Below are 26,642 nucleotides of genomic sequence, written 5' to 3'. Positions count from 1 at the left end.
TATTGGAACAGGTTGCAAATGACACCGCGGAGGGATTTAGTGAACTCAGTGCAGAGTTGGTAGCCGTACGAACGGTAGCCCTACAGAATCGCATGGCCCTGGATTATTTACTAGCCAAAGAAGGGGGGACCTGTGCTATCATAGGGACCGAATGTTGCACTTACATTCCAGACAGTTCAGAGAATATCACGCGTCTGGTAACCCATATCAGAGATGGAGTACAGCGCTTGCGACTCGCCGGTCAGGCTGACTGGTGGAGCTGGATGTGGTCCAATTCTTGGGCCACTTACCTATTCCATGGGCTCATTATCTTCGTTACCATCTGTTTGTTGCTCTGTATCATAGCTACTGGTGTGAAATGCCTATGCAACCGTTTGGGTGCCACTGCATTACCACAGATGCTTCAGAGATCCGCGCTAGACGAAAAAGAAACACTGGTTCCACCTACCCCTGACCTATATGAGGAAGTGGCATCCTGCCGGAGCCTAGTAGAGGAGGAGTACCTCCGCCTCGCTCTCATTTCCATCTAAAGTATCCTGAGTGTTATGTGATCAAGGAATGATCAAAGGGGGGAATGTAGAAGTGGATTTCATTTGGAACTTAACTGATAGGGTTAATATAACAGTTCTGAAAAGCTCTGTGAAAGAGATGTCAACAGGTCAAGGGATGAAATATAGGGAGTGTGGCATTGGTACTAATTAATGTTCTGACCGTATCTGTAAAAGCAAAGATGTCAGAAGGTTATGGGATGGAATATAGGGAGTGTGGCATTGGTACTAATTAATGTTCTGACCCGTATCTGTAAAAGCAGAGAGGTCAAAAAGGCAAAGAATGGAATGAATGGTAACCGTTACTTTATTGCAGAGATAACATAATTGAGCTCGTTTGACCAGTTGGAACAAATAAACATTGAAATGTTTATTGGAAGGGCCTTGGAATGAGATAAGCCAGATGGCCATGGGATACAAAAACCTTTGTATTAATATTGATAGTGACTTGTGCTAATGATTATGTCAAAAATAACCTCCCGACCTCGAAGAATAATTCCATATATGTACATGTTCTGGATCCTTGCAAAATCATAGGTGTATGTAGGAATTTAAAGGGACCACCTCTAAGCTGTGATTGTATAAAGATACCGTCCATATTTTGGACTTTGGCACTTCTCGAAGGTGGTTACCCGACTGCTTAGAGATTTGTCCCGGCCGTAAATAAACGAATATTCGTTACTGACGTGTTCGAGTGTTTTACTTCTGGACTGACGATCAGATACGTGAAAGCGCAATTCACAAATTCACCTAACCTGCACATCTTTGGACTGTGGGAGGAAACCGGAGCACCCGGAGGAAACCCACTCAGACACGGGGAGAACATGCAGACTCCGCACAGACAGCCCCCCAAGCGGGAATCGAACCTGGGACCCTGGAGCTGTGAAGCAACTGTGCAAACCACTATGCCACCGTTCATCAAGTCAGATAGCTTCGTACCATCAGAAAATGTTGTATTGTTGGCATGGCACCTCCAACAATGTACCAACCCGTCGGCACTGCACTGGGATGTCCACCTAGATTCTCCACTCATGCCGAAGAATAGCTTTGGATCCACAATCATTCTGATGTGGAGACACGGCCGCTGTGTACTGAACATAGTTAGGACAATTGGCTTGAAAAATGATACCTCCGGTATTGCCTATCCTTTTGACACCACCAGAATAAGGCCAGAAGAGGGATAAAAAAGTACTAAATGGGTAACTGCCCAAGTCTTTGGGAAGCTTCGTTTGTCAGCAGTGAGATGTTCTGATAGAATCATCGAATCATTACAGCCTAGGAGGAGGCCATTCAGCCTGTCGTGCCAGTGCCGGTTCTACAAAAGAGCAATCATCTGGTGTCATTCCCTCGCCTTCTCCCAGTAACCCTGCACATTCTCCCTTTTCAGATAATAATCCAATTCCCTCTTGAAAGCCTCGATTGAACCTGCCTCCACCACACTCCCAGGCAGCGCATTCCAGATCCTGACCACTCGCTGCATGAAAATGTTTCTACTCTCATGGGGCAGCACGGTAGCATTGTGGATAGCACAATCGCTTCACAGCTCTAGGGTCCCAGGTTCGATTCCGGCTTGGGTCACTGTCTGTGCGGAGTCTGCACATCCTCCCCGTGTGTGCATGGGTTTCCTCCGGGTGCTCCGGTTTCCTCCCACAGTCCAAAGATGTGCAGGTTAGGTGGATTGGCCATGATAAATTGCCCTTAGTGTCCAAAAATTGCCCTTAGTGTTGGGTGGGGTTACTGGGTTATGGGGATAGGGTGGAGGTGTTAAACTTGGGTAGGGTGCTCTTTCCAGGAGCCGGTGCAGACTCGATGGGCCGAATGGCCTCCTTCTGCACTGCAAATTCTATATCTATGTCTGTCGTGATAGCATGGTTGTGTTGTAATTCACTGGCTGACCACTAGGAGTCTCACTGGTATATAAATAAGTCAATGTTAAAGTCAGCTGACCTCAGACTGGCTGGAGGAATGTTGAAGAGAGAGGTTGCTTGGCATGATTTTAGTGTTTTCATCCGTTGTCTTGCATATAGTTTACCCACAGTTAATATTAATAAATCGTTTATAACTTTAGCTATAAGTGTTCTTGTAATAAATTAGGCCATCCGACAAGAACATAACAATGTCTCTATTGCTTCATTTTGCCAACTAATTTAAACCGGTCTCCTCTCATTCTTGATTCGTCCACCAATGGGAACAGTTTTCTCCCTATCTACTCTATTCAGGCACTTTGAACACCTCAATCAAATCTTCCCTTCCACAAGGAGAACAGTGTTGACTTCTCCTGTCTTTCCCTGTAACTCCACAACCATTCTCATGAATCCTTTCTGTATTCTGTCTAATCATTTAAATTAATATTTGGATGTAGAATCGGGGCAGAGTGAATACAGATGCAACGGTAGGCAGGTACAACAATACTGACTTATTCTTGGTGTCCAATAACGCTCCACTCGCCGAAAGGTCTCCCTCCTCAAACTGCACGCAGGTCGGGGTTGTTATACTATGAGGGATCCCCCCATTAAAGGAGAAGTCCTACCCCATTCCCAGGGAAGTTCGTATTCCCTGGAGGTCACGGGGAACCAGGTGTTCCACACCCCTTGACCTCTGTGGGGGTTAGTAACATTGGAAATCACAGCAAGACGTTACGTTTCGAATGTGTGTGTCAGATGCCCAATGCGCCTTGTCCAGCCTGAAATCAGAACAATACTCCTTAAAAATATGTTTCCTAGCTTTGTACAAGTAGAGCTATTCAACTTCCAATTCCATTTTTCCAAAATACTCTTAGCTGGAGTGTATTGTGGAAGGATTACTTTCTTGAAAATGGTGATCATGGGTCATTAATAAAAATGATGAATTATGGGGCGAGAGGCAGAAATCGCTGGCAACAGCATAGTTGCCGTGGAATTAAATCATATTGCCAAGCAAGGGCAGTAGCATCAAGCATGCATCTCTCTTGCAGCCCAGTGGTCATTCAGGTAAACGGGTGTTGCAAGAGTTTCACCAGTAGTTATTCAACTGCAGTGTACTTCACTCTCCAACTGACCAGACAACACTTTTAAACCTTTATGGGAGCCAAACTACCACTAGATGGCTTGCCAGCTGCCCGAGCACAGAAAATACAGATCAATTATACTTTTCCCTGTTATCTCAGGTAATTAACATACACCAATCAAAAGAACATATTTGTTCAAAAATTATCTATGTCCACTCATAATTAATAATTAGGATTACATAATGCATTTCATATGAGTATCGTTTTCCAATCATAATCAATGCACGTTCATGGTATTATATCGCCAGTAATGTAGGTGCCTTTACTTATCTACAAGCTTCCAGACAGTTATTAGATTGAGTATACGACTGAGTTCTAGCCCTCAGATTCCCTTCCATTATCCTGTGTTCTGTGATGATCATGTGAGCAGCAGCTGCTTGGTACCAATTAACCTTCTGGGGGCAGAAATCCTTGCCAAAATTACAAGTGCTTGGGAGTTTTATCTCTTGTCACAGCAATGGCCTGAGGTTATCTGTCGACGGAAACCTCCTAGTTTCTGCAAGCAGCAGCCCATGTGAGCCCTGAGGTTTTATTTAAACACAGTATTTAGGTTTTATACCTAAACCTACCTCTTTATACCTCAATCTACCTCTTCAACAGGGGTCGGATAAATTGGGAGCTCAAACTTACCTTAAAGGCCAGAATGATGCCGGCAAAGGTAAGAACAATAAACACCAGACATGTTGGGTTCATCGACATTAGATCCTCCTTGTGTGGGAGATTAGCAGGCTGTGGAAACAGAAAGTTGAGAAACAATGACATCTGGGACTGTGTGGACCTTGAGTTTTACTAAAACAGAAACAGGGCAGGAGGTAAAGCTGGTCTATACTAATGTTTAAACTCCATATGAACCCTCTGCTGCCAACCTCATCCAACCCTAACAATATAACTTTAGAGTCATAGAGGGCTATAGCACAGAAAAGGCTCATCGGCCCATCGCATCAACATTGGGGCAGCACGGTAGCATTGTGGATAGCACAAATGCTTCACAGCTCCAGGGTCCCAGGTTCGATTCCCAGCTTGGGTCACTGTCTGTGTGGAGTCTGCACGTCCTCCCCGTGTGTGCGTGGGTTTCCTCCGGGTGCTCCGGTTTCCTCCCACAGCCCAAAGATGTGCAGGTTGGGTGGATTGGCCATGATAAATTGCCCTTAGTGTTGGGTGGGGTTGCTGGGTTATGGGGATAGGGAGGAGGTGTTGACCTCGGGTAGGGTGCTCATTCCAAGAACCGGTGCAGTCTCGATGGGCTGAATGGCCTCCTTCTGCACTGTAAATTCTATGATAATCAACGGCAGCCAAAAAGAAACACTTAATTATTCTAATCGTATTTTCCAGTGTACGGCCCACAGCCTTGTTTGCCTTGGTGTCGCAAGTCCACATCTCAATACTTCTCGAAGGTTATGAGGGTGTCTCCCTTGACTTTGATTTTCTTTTTCCCCCTGTGGATTTATCTAAATTCCCCTTGAATATATTTAAAGCTCCCCCCTTCAAAATGTTCCCTGGGGCGGTGAATTTCACATTCTCGCCACTCTCTGGGGCAAAGAAGTTTGTCATTTTGTTATTTGATCATTAGATGGGGGCATCACTGGATAGGCCAGCATTTGTCGCCCATCCCGGATTGCCCTTGAGAGCAGTCAAGAACCAACCACTTGGTCTGGAGCCACATGTAGGCCAGACCGGGTAAGGACGGCAGATTTCCTTCCCGAAAGGAGATAATTGAACCGGATGGGATTTTAACGACAAATTAATGATCGTTTAAGTGACAGCAATTATACTTAATTTAAAAGTGGAAATGTTTCGATTCCAGAGTTTATGGATTCACTGAATCTAAATTTGCATGTTGAGGTGGGAACCCTCCTCTCCTGTTCCCACGTTTCAAGATATAAATGCGAAATCATTCCACATAAAATTGTGCATTTTTGTACCAGCTGTCGCAAATAGTCTTGAATGGAGGTTGGATAGATGACCACACTGATGGCGACGAGAGTATTGAGGGCAAAATCAAAGATCTGGTAACAGAAGAAGGGGATGATCCAAGCACTGAGTTGCTGGAAAACCAGAAGAAAACAAAGAAGTGTAAGTTTTGCAAACGTCACCTCCGACACAGTTTGATGAGATTCCACCTCACGCATTTTTATTGGAACTAGAATCAGGAACTATGGCATTTTTAAACATACACTGCAGAATGAGAGACTTGGCATTATATTGTGAGCACCATCAATCTTGCATTCCTGATCAGTAGCTTCCTAACTGATATCTTTAGCATCTTTGTGCTGCTGAAGCAAGTCACTTTATGTTATGTTGACGGTACTGTAACAGCGGAGTGAACAAGGGAACCCGTGCAAATTCATACCTCTTAACATAGAAGCCGAACACTGCCCATGAACAAAAGAACAAAGAAAAATTACAGCACATGAACAGGCCCTTCGGCCCTCCAAGCCTGCGCCGATCCAGATCCTCTATCTAAAACTGTCGCCTATTTTCTAAGGATCTGTATCCAACTGCTCCCTGCCCATTCATGTATCTGTCTAGATACAACTTAAATGATGCTATCGTGCCCGCCTCTACCACCTCCGCCGGATGAGTATTAAACTTTTCAAATATTTAGTTAAATGAGAGAAGGGAGTTCTTTTTTCATACCCTTGACTCAATTCTCATTGAACATGAGCTTTATTTTCTTTATTCGTTCATGGGATGTTGGCGTCGCTGGCAAGGTCAGCATTTGTTGCTCTTCCCTAACAGCCCTTGCACTGCATGGTCAAGCTGCCTGGTTTTAATGTTCAGACATTGCTTGGCAGTTAACTGCCAGTCACCATGAACTGGTACATTTTCCACAGCAATGCCTGGATCAATCAGTGTCCACTTGCCAACCAATTGGCACTCCCTTCTCATACAATATAAAGTTGTTGTTTTCCCCTGACATTGGTGTTCTCGCAATTGATCTGGTGAGTGCAAGACAAAAAGCTTCGACACAATGTCTTTTTCAGCAATACACATCCTGGGGTCTTAAAAGTGGGAAGTGGCTAGTGAGATAGTTGATGCTTTCGTTTTAATTTTCTGAAATTCCTTAGATTCAGGAAAGCCACTGTCAGATTGTAACTCTTTCATTCAAAAAGGGAGGGAGCCAGAAGCCAGGAAACTATAGACCAGTCAATCTAACATCTGTCAGAGGGAAGCGTCACCAGCTATTAGTAAAGACGTTGGCCGGAATTCTCCGTTCGTTCACGCCGGTGGGATTCTCTGGCTGCGCGCCGTGAATGGAGTTTTGGCTGAGGACCAGATACTCTGTTCTCGCTAGCAGCGGTGACTAGGAGAATGTGGATTGGAGAATCCTGCTCGTTATAACAAGTCACTTAGAAAACTTCAGGGTAATCACGGAGTGTCGACATGGTTTTGTGAAAGGGAAATCATATTTAACCAATTCATAGGGCTTCTTTGAAGAAGCAACCTATGCTGTGGATAAAGGGGGACCGGTGGATGTACTGTACTTAGATTTCCAGAAGGCATTTGATAAGGTGCCACATCAAAGGCAGTTGTGGAAAATAAAAGCTCATGAAGCAGGGGAAACATATTGTCATAGATAGAAGATTGGCAGGCTAACAGGAAATGGAGGGTAGGCATAAACAGCTCTTTGTCTGGTTGACAGGATGTGGTGTGTCACAGGGATCAGTGCTGGGACATCAACTTTTTGCCATTTATATAAATGACTTAGATGAAAGGACCAAATGTTTCTAAATTTGCTGATACACAAAGATAGGTGGGATAGTAAATGTGAAGAGGTCTGCAAAGGGATGTAGATGGATTAAGTGAGTGGACAAATACCCGGCAAATGCAGTTATCAAAGCAAATAGTATCCTGGGCTTTTATTAATAGGACATAAGGTACAGGAGCAAGGAGGTTATGCTAAACCTCTAATGGACACTCATTAGACCTCAACTGGAGTATTGTGTCCAGTTCTGGGCCCCACGGTATAGGAAGGATATGAACCTGGTGCTGGTTTAGCTCACTCAGCTAAATCGCTGGCTTTTAAAGCAGACCAAGCAGGCCAGCACAGTTCGATTCCCGTACCAGCCTCCCCGGACAGGTGCCGGAATGTGGCGACAGTAACTTCATTGAAGCCTACTCATGACAAGAAGCGATTTTCATTTCATTTCACATTGGAGAGAGCGCAAAAGAGGTTTACAAGAATGGTTCCAGGGATGAGTAACTTCAGTTATGAGGATAGATTGGAGAGGCCGGGGCTGTTCTTCTTGGAGAGAAGAAGGCTGAGAGGAGATTTGATAGAGATGCTCAAAATCATGACTTTGGCCAGAGTAGATAGGGTATAACTGTTCCCGCTCGTAAAAGGATCAAGAACGAGAGAGCGCAGACGGAAGGTGGAATTCTCCCATTTTGAGAGTAAGCGTAATGGTGGGTGGCTTCGTGACTTCAGTGGCGCCTGTTCTGCCAATCCCGTGCCAGAGTCTGCTCTTGGAACCTCATGAATTATGCACAGGCGAGTTTTCCTTCATCTCTCCTGGTGGGCCAGCGCCTGGTTTGTCCGCCCTCCCTCAGACACCATATTTAAAGACTAGCCCAGCACACTCCTAGCCCACCTGTCTTCACCAGACCCTGCAGGATGTCAGCGAACCCAGAGGGGAAAGGCTGCAGCCTCCAGAGGAAGTTTCTTCCTTGAGTCGACCATGTTCAGCCAGAGCCCAAAGCCTATGAAACGCCCATGCCCCCCACTTGGACCTCTACCCAACACATCTGGAGTCCTCATCCAAGTCCTTCCAGTAAACTATGTGGTCACCCTTTGACCCCCTTGTTTGTGAGCTTCCCCCGCCCCCCCCACCCCCTCGGTCTTCCCTCTGCCTTCCATTGTTTGTCTTCTTCATGCCTGCCATCGTGAGCCCTCACCCTCCCACCTAACTCTTTGCACTACCCTCTTCCCACAATGCCCCCATTGTCTCTGAAAGGCCGCACTTCCCCTTAGCCCCCCCCGGCCTCTCCTTGCACTCCACCCATGGGCCTAGCGGCAGGGTGCTGTCCATGAAGACCAGCTCGGCTTGGAGACAGAGGGCAGGAACCAGCCTGCTCCGGCAGAGAGGTGGACAGGGGATCAGGAGGAGCCCAGCACTATGGCAGAAATACTTTGTTGCACTCAGCTCAGAGTCCCTTCCCACCTTGTTCACGGCATTCTTTAGCAGGTAGGTTTGACACTGACAAGATTTCCCCCGGGCGTGACACAAGATTGAATGGCCTGCAGGAAACTGGCGGGAGCATCATGTGACGCAAATGGCCACCTGCCATTGGGAGAATTGCCATGTAACTTTACTCTGACGGGTTTCTGACTTTTTGGTTCCCACCAGACCTTCCATGCCCGCCTGCCGCCAGACACGTCACGGGCTGGCCGGGGGAATTCCACCCGTAAAGATATTTGCAAAAGAAGCAAATGTGATGTGAGAAAATACTTTTTCACACAGCGAGTGGTTGGGGTCTGGAATGCGCTGTCTGGATGTGTGGTGGGAGGCAGGTTGAATCGAGACATTAGACGATTATTTGAATAGAAACAATGTGCAGGGGTACGGGGAAAAGGCAGGGGAATGGGCCCTGAGTCACGATGCCCGTTTGGAGAGACTATGCAGACATGATGGGCCGAATGGCCTCCTTCTGCACCCTAACCGTTGTGTGAGTGGCTGCTTACTCTATTCGATTAAATCGCTGTTGCTAAACGTTTGGAAATCCCGTTGACACCAGATGCAAACTGGGAAATCCTCCACATAGACCAGCAAACCTTTGTCAGGCAGCCTTCTTTGATGTCAATGGCAAGAGCTGTTTTCTTTCACTTTGGCCGGCCAAACCTGGGCCAGCGGGCCAGGGGATTTTACCTTTGACCCCTGACCAGCCTGGCACATTGCGGGAGGTGTCAATCCTGTAACTTGCTCAACAAAACTTTCTGGAAAGCACGAAACAGCTTTTGATTTCTAAATTTATAGACTTGTGAAAATTGCAATTTACTTGCTCGAAATTGAATATCTAATCAAAGGCAGCATTAAAATTAGTTATAATATCATCATCGAAATAAAACGTATTAGATCATCATTTCTGTCATCAGGTTACATTACCTTATATGCTCCATAAGTGGCCATTCCACAGATCGTTATCATGAGGAGGGAAATCGCAGTGGCAATACATATATCTGCAACAGAGAAATGGAAGGTTTCCACACCATGAACAGCACATTAGGTGCTATGTAAATGCAAAGTATGAGAACAAACCAACCTTAGGACTGGTGGAATACTTACATTTCCCCATAAACCTATTCTGTATTAAGTAAGTTGATGGGCGAGATTCTCTGTGCTGCAGACCCCGTTTTCCGGCCCGGCGCGCCCCCCACCCACCGGCAGCGAGATTCCCCATCCCGCCCGCCCTGTTTTCTGGCACGACGCACCCCCCCCGCTGGAAGTGGGATTCCCCGTTTCCACAGGCAGCCAATGGGGTTTCCCATTGTGGCCACCCCCCCATGCCGTTGGGAATCCCGCAGGAGTGGGTGCGCTGCCGGGAAAGTGGAGGATCCCGCCGACGGAGAATCCCGCAAGATGTTTTTATGGGAACACAGGAGCAGGGGGAGGCCATTCAGCCCATCGTGCCTGCTCCGCCATTCAATACGATCGTGGTTGTTCGTACACTTCAAATCCTTTCACACACATAACCAGACCCCCAGGACACTCAGCTAGGATCGTCGAGGGAGCACTGAGAGGCAGGGGCTGGGACAATCGGCCACTGGAATCTCTGCCTTGGGTGACTTCAATCCACTTGAACTTGGGGCCCCTAATCTGATGACTGCTACATTATTCTAGTCTGCTCTTTCCACCATTTGTTGAATTTTATATTTTGCTTAGAATGATTGATTGGAAAGCTTGCGTCAATTCGGCCCCTCGACTGTTAGGGAAGTTGTTTTTTAAGTAAATATAAGCCTTTTAAATAAAAATAAATAAATAAATAACTTCATTCACGGAACGGGAATGGAGAATAATCATTGACTGCTGATGAGAGGGTGAGAAAATCCTCACAATCCTCACAAGAACAATAACAACTTGCAAGGACAGAAGCATAAAAGCAGGAAAAGGCCATTCAGCCCCTCAAGCCTGCTGTACCATTTAATAAGATGTGGAGATGCCGGCGTTGGACTGGGGTGAGCACAGTAAGAAGTCTTACAACACCAGGTTAAAGTCCAACAGGTTTGTTTCAAACACTAGCTTTCGGAGCACTGCTCCTTCCTCAGGTGAATGAGGAAGGAGCCTGAGGAAGGAGCAGTGCTCCGAAAGCTAGTGTTTGGAACAAACCTGTTGGACTTTAACCTGGTGTTGTAAGACTTCTTACCATTTAATAAGATCATGGCTGATCTGATGGCCTCTATGACGACTTCTATGGCCTCAACTCCACATTCCTGTCTTTCCCCCATAGCCCTTGACTCCTTTGCCAGTCAGAAGCGTGTCTAATTCAGCTTTGAATAGGCTCAATGACCCAGTTTCCACTGCTCTCTGTGGTAGAGAATTCCATAGATTAACCAGCCTCTGAGTGAAAAAATACTCCCTTCATCTCACACCTAAAAGTGAGACCTCCTCATTTTTTGACAGTGACCCCCTAGTTCTAGACTCAAGGCAAAATATCTCTCCACATCCACTGGGTGCTCTAATTCCCTGCCACAGTATAAAGTTGCATCCGACCACAGGTGGCGTGACGGCAGGAGAACATTACAGGAATACAGACACATGTGAGGCAGAATGTATTCTAGCATCCGACCACAGGTGGCGTGGTGGCAGGGGAATCTTACTGGAACACAGACACATGTGAGGCAGAACGTATTCTAGCATCCGGCCACAGGTGGCGTGGCGGCAGGAGAATCTTTCTGGAACACAGACACATGTGAGGCAGAACGTATTCTAGCATCCGGCCACAGGTGGCGTGGCGGCAGGAGAATCTTCCTGGAACACAGACGCATGTGAGGCAGAATGTTTTCTAGCATCCGACCACAGGTGGCGTGGCGACAGGAAAATGTTACTGGAATACAGGCACATGTGAGGCAGAACGTGGATTGTCGGCATTGAATCCAGTCACACATTGAGTAGCTCCTGAGTCAATAGTAATTAATACTAGTTAATCATAGTTATTTGTATTTAGCCATAGTATCCAACTGCAATCATCGTAGACATCATAGAAACCTTTTAGTGTTTTAGTTAGTTAATATTTTTGTTCATTTACAAAGCTGTATATTCTCTGATCACTTCAACTACAAAGGCATCGCCATCTGTGCATACTGATAACATTACACAATTAATGTTGTAATTTAGGGAGGGAATGATGGGGTTTAGGTTGAGGCTCAGGCATCTGAAAACATGGCCATCAAATTGGGGATGAGCAAGTATTGTGGGGGATGTGGGGAGAGGTGATGGAGCAGAGATCAGAAGATAGGCGAAAGAAGGTTAGAGCCACAAGGAGTTGAACACGGAGGGACCTATTCTGACCCAGCTTTGGCTGTCATTTGAGAGTTTACTGCGCAATTGAAATGAAAATCGCTTATTGTCACGAGTCGGCTTCAATTAAGTTACTGTGAAAAGCCCCAGCAAAAAGCCTTTGCTGCCTCACACTAGTGATTACTGTCAAAATGTATTGTTAATGGAGGAGGACAAGAAATCATTGTGTCATTGTAAGTTTCTGATTTACAATATGGAAGATTGTAAATCAGATATGAATAATAAACTTGATCTAACAGCCTTTGTGTATGTACAATAGGACTTTTCGGAGTCTCTCTTATAGCGGAACTGTAACAAACTGAACTCGTTTGCTCAGAAACGTTCTGCTTGAATTATTTATTATATTTTTGACATTTTATTCAATTGGGTCCACTGAATCTGCTCTTCATCTTCATTTTCACAGCTATATTTGTACGTACCCTGGATCCACATGATGCTAGAATATGAATCGAGGAGGCTATTCAGGCCCTCTTGCTTGTTCGATCATAGATGATCTGAATCTTAAGCCCATCAACCCATTTTGGTTCTGTAACCCTTAATATCCTTCCCTACCCAAAATTTATGGATCTAAGTTTTGAAATGTTCAAAATTTTTGTGTGAAGAATTGCTCACTGACGTCACCCCTGAATATCGTAGCTCCAATTTTCAGTTCCTTGCCCTTGTTTTGGACTCCCGCACCCCGCATAGCAGAGGAAATGGTTACTAACCACCCTCACAAATTCTTTGACCATCCTAGAATCATAGAGTGATACAGCGCAGAAAGAGACCATTCAGCCCATCGTGCATGTGTTGGCCCTTTGGTACAGTTATCTGGTTTAATCCTACTGCCCTTTCCCCATAGCCCTGGAGATATTTCTGCTTCGACCATTCATCTAATTCTCTAATGGACGGGGTTGTTGAATCTGCTTCCACCGCATGTCCAGGCAGTGTGCTCGCTGTATAAAGCAAAATGTTTCCTTGTATCACCTCTTGTGACTTTCCCAGTTCATCATAAATCTGTCTTCTCGGGTGTCCATCCCTTCTTCTACCAGAAACGCACTCCCGTGCTCACAGAGGAGTCCAAGCAGGCCAGCAGCACGGTTCGATTCCCGTACCAGCCTCCCCGGACAGGCGCCGGAATGTGGCGACTAGGGGCTTTTCACAGTAACTTCATTGAAGCCTACTCGTGACAGTAAGCGATTTTCATTTTCATTTCATTATTTCTGGACGGCGAACGTCGTTTCCTTGCCGAGCGCCGCGGTGGGGCCATTATTGGCGGCTGCTCTTCGGTTGTCTCATACAATTTCGGCGTCGGCAAGCGGAGAATCCCGCTCTAAGTGTTGGCGTTGGGGCAGGATTCATGGAGTTCCACGACAGCAAAACTGGAGCCGCACCAGGACCAATTCAGCGACTGGGGGGGGGGGGCTAGCACCGGCGCCACGTGGAACACAATCGATTCCAATGAGAAACGGTGCCGGATTGGCCGGGTTCGCGATTGACACTCAGGAGGCTGAGAAGCTGCAGCCGCTTATACACACTTCACTCCTCACACTCAGTCATCACAGCCAACAAGATGGCAGCGAGGAGAGCGGCCCCGAGATTCACGGAGGCTGCCACTGCCACCGTTTGCCGTGCCTGGGCACAGATGGCAGAGGTGGTCAGCGCCACCAGTAACACCGTCCGGACGGGCCAGCAGTACCGGAACAAACTGCACGATCCCCTCAGGGTGGGCAGGGTGAGTGGGCAGCACTGTGCCTCTGGCAGTAACCCTACATCCCCTACATCCGCAACCCAACCCCTCCCCAACCAGGGGGTCGACCAAACCCCCCACCCTGCACCACATGCCGGCACCCATACCGGCCGCCATGGCCGGGTGCCCTGGCCACTGAGGCCACCAGCTCCCCACCCCCTGGGCTGCATGCGCCGGGCTGTCTAACACTGTGTTACCAGGAATGACTGGAGGGGAACCACCGGACCTGCGGAGCCTCACCGTGGCAGAAGAGCGGGCCCTGACCGTGGTCGGCCAGCCCGAGGAAAGGGACTTCGCCAGGGTGGAGATCGGCCTCGAGCGAGGAAGTGACACTCCTCTTAGTTGCGGTTCCCCGTGACACATGTGTCAACACCCCCATTCCAACACTACCCTCACCCCACACCATCCTCGCACCACCCCCATCACCTCTCAGCACACAGCTATGTCCAACACCCTCCACCATCCCAGAGACACTCACCTTAGTGGGTGTGATGAATTGTTACTGGACCCTTAACACCATGTAGGTGATGTCCCTTTGAGACCTGGTTTGGAACCCTGGGGGACTCCGCCTCCGGCTCCGCCCACCAGTGGGCCGTATATAAGGTGAAGCCCTGTAGGCGGCACTCAGTAAGCACACGTCTCTGTAGCTGGCTAGTTCTCTGCTTATTAAAGCCTTCATTTACCATTCCACACTCTTGTGTCGTTATTGAGGGTACTGCAGTGGGGCACTTTAAAGAAGAGGCTCCAGACCCTGTCCCGTGGGGAGTCACCCCGGCCCCATGACCTGTTTCCCCCGTCAGCTCCTCCACCCCTCCAGCCCTGTTAGGGCCCCCCTCACCCCAACCTGTTCAGCCCGGCAGCCCATGGTCACACCACTCCGTGACCTACCTCCTCTCTCTCTCCCTCATCAACCAAGGCAGCTGATTCACAATTTTTAAAAGCACAAGAGAACTTTGTCGTCGGAAATTCGCCCCAGTTGAGGCGGAGAATCGCAGAGGCCCCGGAGAACATCGGGTCAGGCCTGCGAATGATATGCCAACGCCGTTTACTCCACGTGAGTTCTAGCACGCATTGACGCCGCTGTCGAGGCCATGGAGAATTGTGATTTTAGAACATAGAATTTACAGTGCAGAAGGAGGCCATTCGGCCCATCGAGTCTGCACCGACCCTTAGAAAGAGCACCCTACTTAAGCCCACCCCTCCACCCTATCCCCGTAACCCATTAACCCAGATTCTATCCCTCCGGATAATGGGAACACGGACACTGAGATGGAAGCAGTGAAAGTTGGTGCCCTGCCTGATGTGAACCCCGAAGAGGAACCCGGGTCCGAAAATCCTGCCTCACAGCGCCAGGAACCCGGGTTCAATTCCCGCCTTGGGTCACTGTGCGGAGTCTGCACGTTCTCCCCGTGTCTGCGTGGGCTTCCTCCGGGTGCTCCGGTTTCCTCCCACAAGTCCCGAAAGACATGCTTGTTAGGTGAATTGGACATTCTGAATTCTCCCTCCGTGTACCCGAATAGGCGACGGAATGTGGTGACTAGGGGCTTTTCACAGTAACCTCATTGCAGTGTGAATGTAAGCCTACTTGTAACACTAATAAAGATTATTATTATTACATCGGACAAATGAATCCTGGCCTATTGGCAGCCACTAGGTTAGGTCCTTAGACACACGGTAGAGGGACATTCCATGAGCCAGTGGCTCCCAAGACGCCCAAAACCTTCTTGAGCGAAATGGTAAAGAACGGAGAGCAGAGATCTGGGACGTCGTAGCAAGCACAAAAAAGTTACGGAGTTTGGTGCAAACAGTTTGAAGGAGATGAGGCACAACTTTAAAAAGACTCTAAGTTAGTGAGAAGGGAAGGGAGGGGTGGAATGGTGGGGGGAGAGTGGATGGGGAGTGACAATGAACCAATGTATGGACTTACTGGCATCTTCCGTGAAGTCAAAGTCACTGCCCAGCTCGGAGTGGGGAAGGTGGTACCGTTCTGGATCACTGAGAGCCGACAGCAAAATCAACAGCACCACGCCATTGATCAACTAATGGAAGATAAACAAAAAACAGTGAGCAACTCAAAGCAAACCTTCTTTCAATGCACAAATACCTTTGACCAGAATACAGATTGGTTTGAATAGTCTTAACCAACCAATAAATATATTTAATCACCTGGAAATCTGGGAATGTTATGCGGTGACTATTGTCTGTCCAAAAGTTACGGAATTGAGCACAGCTGAAAAGAGACATTCAGAGACTTGCTTTAATACAGATATCAGGACCCTTTATAAATCACTGCTTCGGCCTCAGCTGGTGAACACTTGAGGGAGGTCAAGGCCTTGGAAAGGGCGCAGATGCCATTTAGAAGAATGCAGCAGAGATGAAGGATTTCAGTGACATGGAGGGACTGGAGAAGCTTATCTCCTTCGAGCAGGGAAGGTTAGAATGACGGAGGTTGAGGAGTGACCTGATAGAGGTCGACAAGATTATGAGGGGCATGGATAGAGTGGATGGGCAGGCACTCTTTCCCAGGGTGGAGGGGTCAGTCACCAGGGGGCATAGGTTTAAGGTCGGTGGGGCAAAGTTTAGAGGAGATGTGTGAGGCAGGTTTTTTACGCAGAGGGTGGTGAGTGTCTGGAACACGTTGCCAGGGGAGGTTGTGGAAGCAGATACATTAACGGCGTTCAAAAGGCATCTCGACAAATACATGGATAGGATGGGTATAGAGGGAGACGGCACTAGGAAGTGCTGAGGGTTTTAGCCAAGGGTGGTATCATGACTGGTACAGGCAGGGCGGCGTGTGGCGCAGTGGTTAGCACTGGGACTGCGGCAGTGAGGACCCAGGTTCGAATCCCGGCCCCGGGTCACTGTCTGTGTGGAGTTTGCACATTCTCCCCGTCTCTGCGTGGGTTTCACCCCCACAACCCAAAGATGTGCCGGTTAAGTGGATTGGCCACGCTAAATTGCCCCTTAATTGGAAAAAGAAACATAATTGGCTACTCTAAATTTATTTTTAAAAATGACTGGTACAGGCTTGGAGGGCTGAGGGGCTTGTTCCCGTGCTGTGTTGTTCTTTGTTAAGGGGAGAATTAACAGAGGTTTTGATAGAGTAGATGGTGAAAAACCGTTCCCACAGGCCGCAATGTCGGTGGTCAAAGTTCGCAAAATGGCAGGCTGGTTACAGCACTGAAGGAGGCCATTCTGCCCGCCGTGTCTGTGCTGGTTCTCCCAATGAGCACATTACCGCTCCCTGGCCTTACCCCCACAGACCTGCACATTCTTCCTGTTCAGATAATATTCCAATTCCCTTTCGAAAGCCTCGATTGAACCTACCTCCACCACGCTCTCAGACAGCGCATTCCAGATCCTGACCACTCGCAGTGTGAAAAGGGCTTTCCTCATGTCGTCGCCATCGCTTCTTCTGCCAATTACCTGAAATGGTTGCTTTCCTGTTCTCGGTCTTTCCAGCAGTAAGAACGGTTTCTCCTTGACTACTCTGTCCAGGCCCCTCAATGTTTTGAACACCTCTATCAAATCTCCTCTCAAGATTCACTACTTTGAGGAAAAAAAGTACCGACTTCTCCAATCTACCCACCTGCCTCAAGTTCTTCATCCCTGAGGCCATTGGCTTGAATGGTTGCTGCACTTCCTCCATTGCCAACAGGAGGGTATGAACACAGAGCAGGAGCAGGGGGAGGCCATGTAGATCATTGAGCCACGCCTCCATTCAACACGATCCTGGCGGACATTGGGTTTCGACTTTACTTCCTCTCCGGCTTCCCGTAGATTTCTGGTCTCACAGGGAATCGAGGGATTTGGCGAGTGGGCGGGGAAATGGAGTTGCGGCCCAGGATCAGTATTGAATGGGGGGGAAAGGGGGGGGGGGGGGGCTGTGACAGGGAACATGGTCTGCTCCTGCTCTGATGACATGTGCTCTGGTGTTCCCGAACCTCGACTGACCGGCCTGGCTCTGTTTTAAACGTTACGTTCCCTCGTCCTCCATTTCCACATCAGTGGAGAGATTTTCTGTCCCATCCAATTCCTTTCAAAATCCTAAAATGTTGATCACAGGACAGGGTGCAAGCATGCCATTTAATGTCTGTGAAGACAAGGGGGCTAGCACCAAGGTGATGGTGGCACAGTGGCAATATCGCTGGATTAGTAATCCAGTATCCCAGGCCAACGCCCTGGGGGACGTGGGTTCAAATCCCACCTCGTTCAATCAATTCAATCAATTGTGGGTGAATTCAATCAATTAATAAAGGGTGGAATTCAACTGAAAGAATTTGGTGAGGGTTTTCCGCAGGTTTGGGTGAGATCCGCACTGCCATTCACCCACACTTAGGGTGCAATTTAATGGAAAAGTTTCGGAGTGTGGTAGCGAGCGGGAATTGCTGCAAGCTTCCCGGTGCTGGACCCGGCGAGGCAATCACCTGTACCAAACGTTACCTGTACCAAACGTTACCTGTACCAAACGTTAATTGGTCCACTTAACGAGGCTTCTCGCCGCAAATGATGGTCCCACCGGCTGATTCGGCGGGACAACGCCCACCAGCTCCCCGGCAACAAGGGGGAGCAGCACTTAGAACATAAGAACTAGGAGCAGGAGTAGGCCATCTGGCCCCTCGAGCCTGCTCCGCTATTCAATGAGATCATGGCTGATCTTTTGTGGACTCAGCTCCACTTTCCGGCCCGAACACCATAACCCTTAATCCCTTTATTCTTCAAAAAACTATCTATCTTTACCTTAAAAACATAGACTATACAGTGCAGAAGGAGGCCATTCGGCCCATCGAGTCTGCACCGACCCACTTCAGCCCTCACTTCCACCCTATCCCTGTAATCCAATAACCCCTCCTAACCTTTTTGGTGACTAAGGGCAATTTATCATGGCCAATCCACCCAACCTGCACGTCTTTGGACTTGTGGGAGGAAACCGGAGCACCCGGAGGAAACCCACGCAGTCACAGGGAGAACGTGCCGACTCCGCACAGACAGTGACCCAGCGGGGAATCGAACCTGGGACCCTGGCGCTGTGAAGCCACAGTGCTATCCACTTGTGCTACCGTGCTGCCACTTAAACCGATCCTGCAGAACAAACCCCACACAGCTCGCAGCCATGCCCCACAATTCGGGGATGCCGACCTGGCCAGATTGTTTGGATGCGGCCGAGTGCAGACGTGATGCCCTGTTCCCCCCGAGGGGCTCGGAGGGTCAGCCGCGGGGCAGCCATTGTCTCCTGGGAGGAAGCGGCGGTGACCTTAAGCTCGGGGAGCGTCACCAGGAAAACCAGCACGCTGTGCCGTAAGAAGATCGACACCTTCCACTGGGCTGCAAGGGTAGGCGGGCTGTGTCCCCCCCCCCCCCCCCCTACTCCACCAGCGCAGAGACGCACATCTCGGTGGGTGACCATAGCGGTCAGGCTTTTGGGGCACAATCTAGTGAGCAGCCATTGGGGATCTAGGGAGAGGCTTCTCCCAGCATTTACTGGCCGGGTCCCATTCCCATTCCGGTGGGATGCCACCAGTAGATCGCGCCCTTAGTCATTTTTGGGCCTTGGAGAATTTCTCCCCAGTCAAACCCACAGTTAGGGTGCGATTTAATAAATAAACAGCGTCTGCTCTGGATGGGATTAGCGGGGTCATTTCCGGCATAGAAATAGTTAAGTGGATTTTTAAACTCACTTAACTCTGTGAGTCTGGGTCCCGCCCATTGTGAAAGGGTGTCCCGATCTCTAAGTGGGCTTGAGGGTCTCCCACAGACCCTCAGACAGGGGCAATGTCACCCCCTCCCCCGCACACATGGGTATTACACCCCCTCCCCCACCCCACCCCCTAAGTGAGGACACCTCACTATGGGGTCGCTGAGGCCCACCCCTTTTTAGGTCTCTTCACCTCCCAGTTTTGCCCCCCCCCTTTCAGGACCCTCATCCTTCGCTACCCCCCCTACCTTCATACCTGCCCTTCACCTCCCACCCTTCAAACCTCCCTCATCTCCCTAATGGCCTTGGAGACCTCCCAAGTGCTGTTACGCCGAGTCAATATTTGTGTGGACTAGTGGACCCAGCGAGGCCTCGCTGGGGAGGCCGTTGGTTCCCGGGTGTCCGGAGAATCTGGCGCATGCATATTTAAATAAACCTAATGGCTCATTTAAATATGCTGATCTGGACATCTCCTCGCGTGGGCGAGATCCAGATTGCAACACCTCGCGAGGTTCGGTTCAGTCCCGCGGGACTTCGCAAACCTCGCAAGGGGCCTCTCGCGAGATTCAACGTCTGGTATTGAAAGCTCGCCTCTGAAACTATCATCTAGTTCACTAATGTCCTGTAAGGAAAGAAATCTGCCGTCTTTACCAGGTCTGGCCTACATTTGACTCCAGACCCACAGTAATGCGGTTGACTCCGCATTAAGGAGTGATCTAATTGAGTTTTTCTTCCCGATGATTAAAGGGTTTGATAGGAGAGATGGAAAGTTTGCTCTGGTTTGTTAAGTCCATCACCTGAAAATGAGCAGGGGTTATGTCAGGAGGCATTTTTTTTCACGCAAAGTATGGTGGAAATCTGCAATTCCCTCCTGCAAAAAGGTTGGGGGTCAATTGAAAATTTCTAAAATGGATGGATTAATATTAGGTAGGGGTGTTAAGGAAAAGAGATTGGAATTGAGATACAGAGCATTGCTGGGCTGATTGAATAGCGGAACTGGCTCAAGGGTGTACAAAGACGCGCAGGTTAGGTGGGGTTACGAAGATAGGGCGGGGAGTGGGTCTAGGTAGGGTGCTGTCTCAGAGGGCTGGTGCAGACTGAATGGGCCGAATGGCCTCCTTTTGCACTGTAGAAATTCTGATTCTGTGGCTTCCCCTTATCCACAGTGACGTTCACATCGAGGAATGGTGAAGTAATGAGAAAACCTTTGGCAACGTTAAAGATATCAGCAGAGGAGGGAGGCTACTCATGTTATGGGTAGCATGGTAGCACAGTGGTTAGCACTGTGGCTTCACAGCGCCAGGGTCCCAGGTTCGATTCCCGATTGGGTCACTGTCTGTGCAGAGTCTGCACATTCTCCCCGTGTCTGCGTGGGCTTCCTCCGGGTGCCCCGGTTTCCTCCTACAAGACCTGAAAGACGTGCTATTAGGTAATTTAGACACTCTGAATTCTCCCTCAGTGTACCCGAACAGGTGCCGGAAAGTGGCGACTAGGGGATTTTCACAGTAACTTCATTGCAGTGTTAATGTAAGCCCACTTGTGACACTAATAAAGATTATTATTATATAGAAACTGTTGAGTACAAACAAGCATAGAGGTGAAAGAAGCTGTGGTAATAATCAAAAGAAAAAGTCTACTGTGACAAGGAGGTGAAAGGTCATGGGGCAAGGGTCGGCAGGGACGTGGGCTTAAGGTTACAATCAGATCAGCCATGTTCTTATCATAGAACATAGAACATAGAACAGTACAGCACAGAACAGGCCCTTCGGCCCTCAATGTTGTGCCGAGCCATGATCACCCTACTCAATTATCGAATGGTGGAGCAGGCTCGAGGGGCCGAGTGGCCTACACTTGCCCAATCGCTGGTCATCTTAAAAATAGCTTGTGGCTGCCTTTGTACAGGGCCAGTACCTGACAACAAAAATACAATTCATAAATGGTTATGCGTGGAAGTGTGCTTTAAAGGCAAAATCAGATTGGCTCTTACGAATTCAGTGCTTGACAGATTGTCGATTCAATTAAAATATGACCATTTTATTGCCTCATTCGAGTGTGTCAGTTATCTTGCCTGAAGCTTAAGGAGCTACTGAAAATTTAATGAGATTTGTGTGTTTCAGTTTCCTTGATCATCTTTCCGAGTGATTCATGTCCGGTGAGACATATCTTTTGTGGGCCGACATTTCCATTCAGATGTTATCGGCAAAATTGATGCTTCGCTTTTTCCTCAATCGCTAGATAGCTACTTATGTTGCCAAAGAACCATCTCAAGATACAAAGCAGTAATGGATACCAGGCAATGAATATAATCTCCCTCGCGGGTCAAATTCAAGTCACTTGCAGTTCCCACACAATTGCAGCTCATGTAGCAATGTTTCTGACATTTAAATACCCGGTCAATCATTTGTTGACCTGTCCTAATTAACCAGCGTCGGAGATATCGTTTAATCGAATACTTTGCTGTTGGACGACCAAAGGCAGTCCCTGCGAGTGAGGAGAAAAAGAGCGAAATTCCCATCGGCCCTCGAAATCAGAAAGGTAAACAGAAAATGCTGGGGACGCAAAGTAGGTCACACAGCACCGGTGAAGGGTGCAGTCAAGGGGAAACTCGATAAACACATGAGGGAGAAAGGAATAGAAAAATACATTGGTGGAACGAGGTGAAGTAGGGCGGGAGGAGGTTTCCGTGGAGCATAATCGCTAGGACGGACTAGTTGGGACGAATGGCCTGTTTCTGTGCTGAAAATTCCACACAACATTATATAAAGGCTGTTAACTGGATCGGCGCCGGTTACTGAAGTTAAAACGAAGACAGAGCTGCTTTCGTTACTGCAGAGACTTTATTGACTTTGTTCACAGTCAACACTACCCCAAACCTCCCCCCCCCCCTCCCCCACCCCTCTACTCCAGCATTCCTGATGGCCACCCCCATCATTCCCAATGGCCATTACGCCTCCGGAACCAGGGATCACAGTCTGAGGATACGGGGCTGACCATTTAGGACAGAGATGAGGAGAAATGTCTTCACCCAGAGAGTGGTCGGTCTGTGGAATTCGTTGAAGTAGTTGAGTCCAAAACATTGTACGTTTTCAAGAAGCAGTTAGATATAGCACTGAGGGAGATCACAGAATATGGTGGAAAGCGGGATTAGGCTATTGAGTTACATGATCAGTCATGATCATAATGAATGGCGGAGCGGGCTTGAAGGGCCGAATGGCCTCCTCCTGCTCCTGTTACCAAGGAGACCGGTACCTTGGTCAGCCTCTGGGCAGGGTGGAACCCTGGCACGGGTGAAGCCACCCAGGCACCTGGGCACATCCAGCCTGGCACCCTGTTCGTGCCCTTGTCACCTGGGTGCCAGCCTGTCACTGCTGAGTTCCCAGGTGGCACTGCCAGGCTGGCATTGTGCCTGTGATGGGAATTGGCTTGGGGTGCCCTGCTGGTATGTGATGGGGCGTAGGGACCTACAATTGGTGAGTTAGGACATTGGGGACGTCCAGAGGTTGCATCGGGGGCGGGGGGGGGGGTCGACAGATGGGGCCACCATTTAAATATGGTGCCCCGATCGCTTCCTGAACTGAGGGGTCCCGCTCGTCGGAGGAAATGAAGCTAAAATGCAGCCTTGGGAGGCGTTCTCCTCAGGGTTACAAAAACCAAGACAGAGGGCCGTTATATAGCAGGGTCAGTCCTGGTGCTACACTTGCTGGGAATGATCCCGCTAATCCCCCCCAAGAACTGACTCTTTTATTTTGGTTAGATCGGCACCAAGAGTTTTGGCTAAAGTGCTTTGGGCACAGGATCAGAAATACCCGTTAATCTTTCAGATGTAAATGCACTGAGATATTCGATGATACACAAAAACTCAGTAATAGGAGCAGAAATAGGCCACAAGATCGAGGAGCAGGAGTGGGCCATCTAGCCCCTCGAGCCTGCTCCGCCATTCAATGACATCATGGCTGATCTTATGTGGACTCAGCTCCACTTTCCGGCCCGAACACCATACCCCTTAATCCCTTTATTCTTCAAAAAACTATCTATCTTTACCTTAAAAACATTTAATGAAGGAGCCTCAACTGCTTCACTGGGCAAGGAATTTCATAGATTCACAACCGTTTGGGTGAAGAAGTTCCTCCTAAACTCAGTCCTAAATCTACTTCCCCTTATTTTGAGGCTATGCCCCCTAGTTCTGCTTTCACCCACCAGTGGAAACAACCTGCCCGCATCTATCCTATCTATTCCCTTCATAATTTTATATGTTTCTCTCAGATCCCCCGCATCCTTCTAAATTCCAACGAGTACAGTCCCCGTCTACTCAACCTCTCCTCATAATCCAACCCCTTCAGCTCTGGGATTAACCTAGTGAATCTCCTCTGCACACCCTCCAGCGCCAGTACGTCCTTTCTCAGGTAAGGAGACCAAAACTGAACACAATACTCCAGGTGTGGCCTCACTAACACCTTATACAATTGCAGCATAACCTCCCTAGTCTTAAACCCCCTCTAGCAATGAAGGACAAAATTCCATTTGTCTTCTTAATCACCTGTTGCACCTATAAACTAACTTTTAGCGACTCATGCACTAGCACACCCAGGTCTCTCTGCACAGCAGCATGTTTTAATATTTTGCCATTTAAATAATAATCCCTTTTGCTGTTATTCCTACCAAAATGGATAACCTCACATTTGTCAACAATGTATTCCATCTGCCAGACCCTAGCCCATTCACTTAACCTATCCAAATCCCTCTGCAGACTTCCAGTATCCTCTGCACTTTTTGCTTCATCACTCTATTTAGTGTCATCTGCAAACTTGGACACATTGCCCTTGGTCCCCAACTCCAAATCATCTATGTAAATTGTGAACAATTGTGGGCCCAACACTGACCCCTGAGGGACACCACTAGCTACTGATTGCCAACCAGAGAAACACCCATTAATCCCCACTCTTTGCTTTCTATTAATTAACCAATCCTCTATCCATGCTACTACTTTACCCTTAATGCCATGCATCTTTATCTTGTGCAGCAACCTTTTGTGTGGCACCTTGTTAAAGGCTTTCTGGAAATCCAGATATACCACATCCATTGGCTCCCCGTTATCTACCGCACTGGTAATGTCCTCAAAAAATTCCACTAAATTAGTTAGGCACGACCTGCCCTTTATGAACCCATGCTGCGTCTACCCAATCGGACAATTTCCATCCAGATGCCTCGCTATTTCTTCCTTGATGATAGATTCCAGCATCTTCCCTACTACTGAAGTTAAGCTCACTGGCCTACAATTACCCGCTCTCTGCCTACCTCCTTTTTTAAACAGTGGTGTCACGTTTGCTAATTTCCAATCCGTCGGGACGATCCCAGAGTCTAGTGAATTTTCGTAAATTATCACTAGTGCATCTGCAATTTCCCTAGCCATCTCTTTTAGCACTCTGGGATGTATTCCATCAGGGCCAGGAGACTTGTCTACCTTTAGCCCCATTAGCTTGCCTATCACTACCTCCTTAGTGATAACAATCTTCTCAAGGTCCTCACCTGTCATAGCCTCATTTCTATCAGTCACTGGTATGTTATTTGTGTCTTCCACTGTGAAGACCGACCCAAAAAACCTGTTCAGTTCCTCAGCCATTTCCTCATCTCCCATTATTAAGTCTCCCTTCTCATCCTCTAAAGGACCAATATTTACCTTAGCCACTCTTTTTTGTTTTATATATTTGCAGAAACTTTTACTATCTGTTCTATACTCTCATAATCTATCTTACTCTTCTTTATAGCTTTTTTAGTAGCTTTTGTTGCCCCCTAGAGATTTCCCAGTCCTCTAGTCTCCCACTAATCTTTGCCACTTTGTATGCTTTTTCCTTCAATTTGATACTCTCCCTTATTTCCTTAGATACCCACAGTCGATTTTCCCTCTTCTACCGTCCTTCCTTTTTGTTGGTATAAATCTTTGCTGAGCAGTGTGAAAAATCGCTTGGAAGGTTCTCCACTGTTTCTTAACTGTTTCACCATAAAGTCTTTGCTCCCAGTCTACCTTTGCTAGCGCTTCTCTCATCCCATTGTAATCTCCTTTGTTTCAGCACAAAACTCTAGTCTTTGATTTTCCCTTCTCACCCTCCATCTGTGTTTTAAATTCCACTATATTGTGATCGCTCCTTCCGAGAGGATCCCTAACTATGAGATTATTAATCAATCCTGTCTCATTACATAGGACAAGATCTAGGACCGCTTGTTTCCTCGTAGGTTCCATTACATACTGTTCTAGGAAACTATCGCAGATACATTCTATAAACTCCTCCTCAAGGCTGCCTTGACCGACCTGGTTAAACCAATCAACATGTAGATTAAAATCCCCCATGATAACTGATGTACCATTTCTACATGCATCAGTTATTTCTTTGTTTATTGCCTGCCCCACCTGTTACTATTTGGTGCCCTATAGACTACTCCTTTCAGTGACTTTTTTGCCTTACTATTCCTGATTTCCACCCAAATGGATTCAACCTTATCCTCCATAGCACCGATGTCATCCCTTACTATTGCCCGGATGTCATCCTTAAATAACAGAGCTACACCACCTCCTTTACCATCCACTCTGTCCTTCCGAATAGTTTGATACCCTCGGATATTTAACTCCCAGTCGTGACCATCCTTTAACTACGTTTCAGCAATAGCCACTAAATCATAGTCATTCACGATGATTTGCGCCATCAACTCATTTCCCTTATTCCGAATACTATGAGCATTCAGGTAAAGTACACTTATGTTGGCTTTTATACTGTAGCCACCGAAGTTGGCCATTTCCCGACATAAAATGGAGAATTGAAATGCATGCAGGGAAAATTGGACAATGTCAGAAAGACAAGCAGGCTGCAGAATCTCCCTGTGTATTCTGTCTGCAAAGAAACCAGACAGCACTGAAACTAACAGTTGCGCATATTAATTGAGTGATTCCCGGTGATTCCCGGGCACAATGGACACAATCGAGAATAACAAAAGGTCAAGCCAGACTCTTAGGCGCCAGCAGGAGTCCCGGACGATAAGTTACAAACAGCCCCAAGAACCGCCCAGCGATCGGGAAACAGCCCCAGTATTGGGGAATTCAAACCAATCGATTGGT

The 26,642-nt window shown here is 47.9% G+C and overlaps 1 protein-coding gene across 4 annotated transcripts in view; it reads right to left on the bottom strand.

The window, feature by feature from the left end:
- The window catches only part of laptm4b (lysosomal protein transmembrane 4 beta), an 86,029-nt gene that overhangs the window by 51,553 nt on the left and 7,834 nt on the right, over positions 1-26,642 (bottom strand). For 3 of the 4 annotated variants that reach the window (XM_038808594.1, XM_038808595.1, XM_038808593.1), the window contains exons 2-5: positions 15,767-15,878; positions 9,699-9,772; positions 5,517-5,639; positions 4,225-4,323 (exon numbers count right to left, since the gene is read on the bottom strand). In XM_038808594.1, the coding sequence (XP_038664522.1) occupies positions 4,225-4,323; positions 5,517-5,639; positions 9,699-9,772; positions 15,767-15,878 (408 nt within the window). Of the gene's footprint in view, positions 1-4,224; positions 4,324-5,516; positions 5,640-9,698; positions 9,773-15,766; positions 15,879-16,005; positions 16,126-26,642 lie in introns of those variants that run through there. The other variant, XM_038808597.1, reaches the window with a different exon arrangement.

This window comes from Scyliorhinus canicula, chromosome 10 (assembly GCF_902713615.1).
Source record: "Scyliorhinus canicula chromosome 10, sScyCan1.1, whole genome shotgun sequence".
NCBI classification, from domain to species: domain Eukaryota; kingdom Metazoa; phylum Chordata; class Chondrichthyes; order Carcharhiniformes; family Scyliorhinidae; genus Scyliorhinus; species Scyliorhinus canicula.
This window is presented reverse-complemented; position numbering and strand designations above follow the sequence as displayed.